The sequence below is a fragment of the Cicer arietinum genome, unplaced genomic scaffold, assembly GCF_000331145.2.
Source record: "Cicer arietinum cultivar CDC Frontier isolate Library 1 unplaced genomic scaffold, Cicar.CDCFrontier_v2.0 Ca_scaffold_6058_v2.0, whole genome shotgun sequence".
NCBI lineage: Eukaryota > Viridiplantae > Streptophyta > Magnoliopsida > Fabales > Fabaceae > Cicer > Cicer arietinum.
In genome coordinates, this window is record NW_027339705.1 from 1 (window position 1) to 1,038 (window position 1,038).

General features: G+C 35.5%; 1 protein-coding gene across 1 annotated transcript; it reads left to right on the forward strand.

Moving 5' to 3' along the window:
* Nucleotides 1-55: 55 nt before the first annotated feature.
* Nucleotides 56-597, forward strand: LOC140919202 (uncharacterized; the record flags this gene model as incomplete). Its single annotated transcript, XM_073364790.1, has 1 exon — nucleotides 56-597. A coding segment is annotated over one exon (542 nt), but the record flags the coding sequence as incomplete, so codon positions are not given.
* Between the last annotated feature and the right edge of the window lie 441 nt (nucleotides 598-1,038).

Here is a 1,038-nt window from a genome sequence, read left to right on the forward strand (position 1 = left end):
CGCAAGTGTCAAACTCCCTTGTGTTGGTATCAGGATGGCGAAAACTTAATTGTAGGGCCAGAGTTGGTGCAACAGACAACAGAGAAGGTGCGTCAGATCCAAGAGCGGGTGAGAACAACACAGAGCAGGCAGAAGAGTTATGTTGATCGACATAGCAGACCCTTGGAGTTTCAGGAGGATGAACATGTATTCTTGAGAGTGACGCCTACTACTGGAGTTGGTAGGGCATTGAAGACTAAAAAGCTTACTCCGAAGTTTATTGGACCATACCAAATTCTTCGACGTGTGGGTCCAGTGGCGTATCAAATTGCTTTACCACCGAATTTAGCTAATTTACATGATGTGTTCCATGTATCACAATTGAGGAAGTACATTGCAGATCCATCCCATATTATTGCGCCAGATGATATTCAATTGAAGGAGAATTTTACTTTCGAGGTCCCACCGATAAGCATCGCCGACAGAACTACCAAACATTTGAGGGGAAAGGAAATTCCATTGGTTAAGGTGATTTGGAACCAGACGACTGGGGATGCTACTTGGGAGTTGGAAGAGAAGATGAGAGAGCTTTACTCAGACCTTCTAGAAACCTCTTAGTTTCGTGGACGAAACTATTTTAAGGGGGTAAGTATTGTAACACCCTTTTTTAATTAATTAATTTAAAATCGTTAGTTTTGTTTATAAATCGTTAGTTTTGTTTATCCTTTTATTAATTTAGTGTGACGATAGTAAGATAATTATTCTTTGGATGTTTAATTATTTGATAAAGTATTTTCATATTAAATAATTTATTATTTGGATTTTTATTATTGACTAAGTAAAATTCGTAGAAATGTTTGTCTTAGAGTGAACAATGACCAAACCAATTTTGACTAAGTCAAAATTGAATCACCCACACTACTATTTTTATAACTATATTTTATAATATTTAGTTTATATTGTATCCATTCAAATGTGTAACTAGCAAGAATAAATACATGAATGCTAATTAATTCTTAACGGTTGGTCATTGAATGACATTATTTCAATTTAATTCCT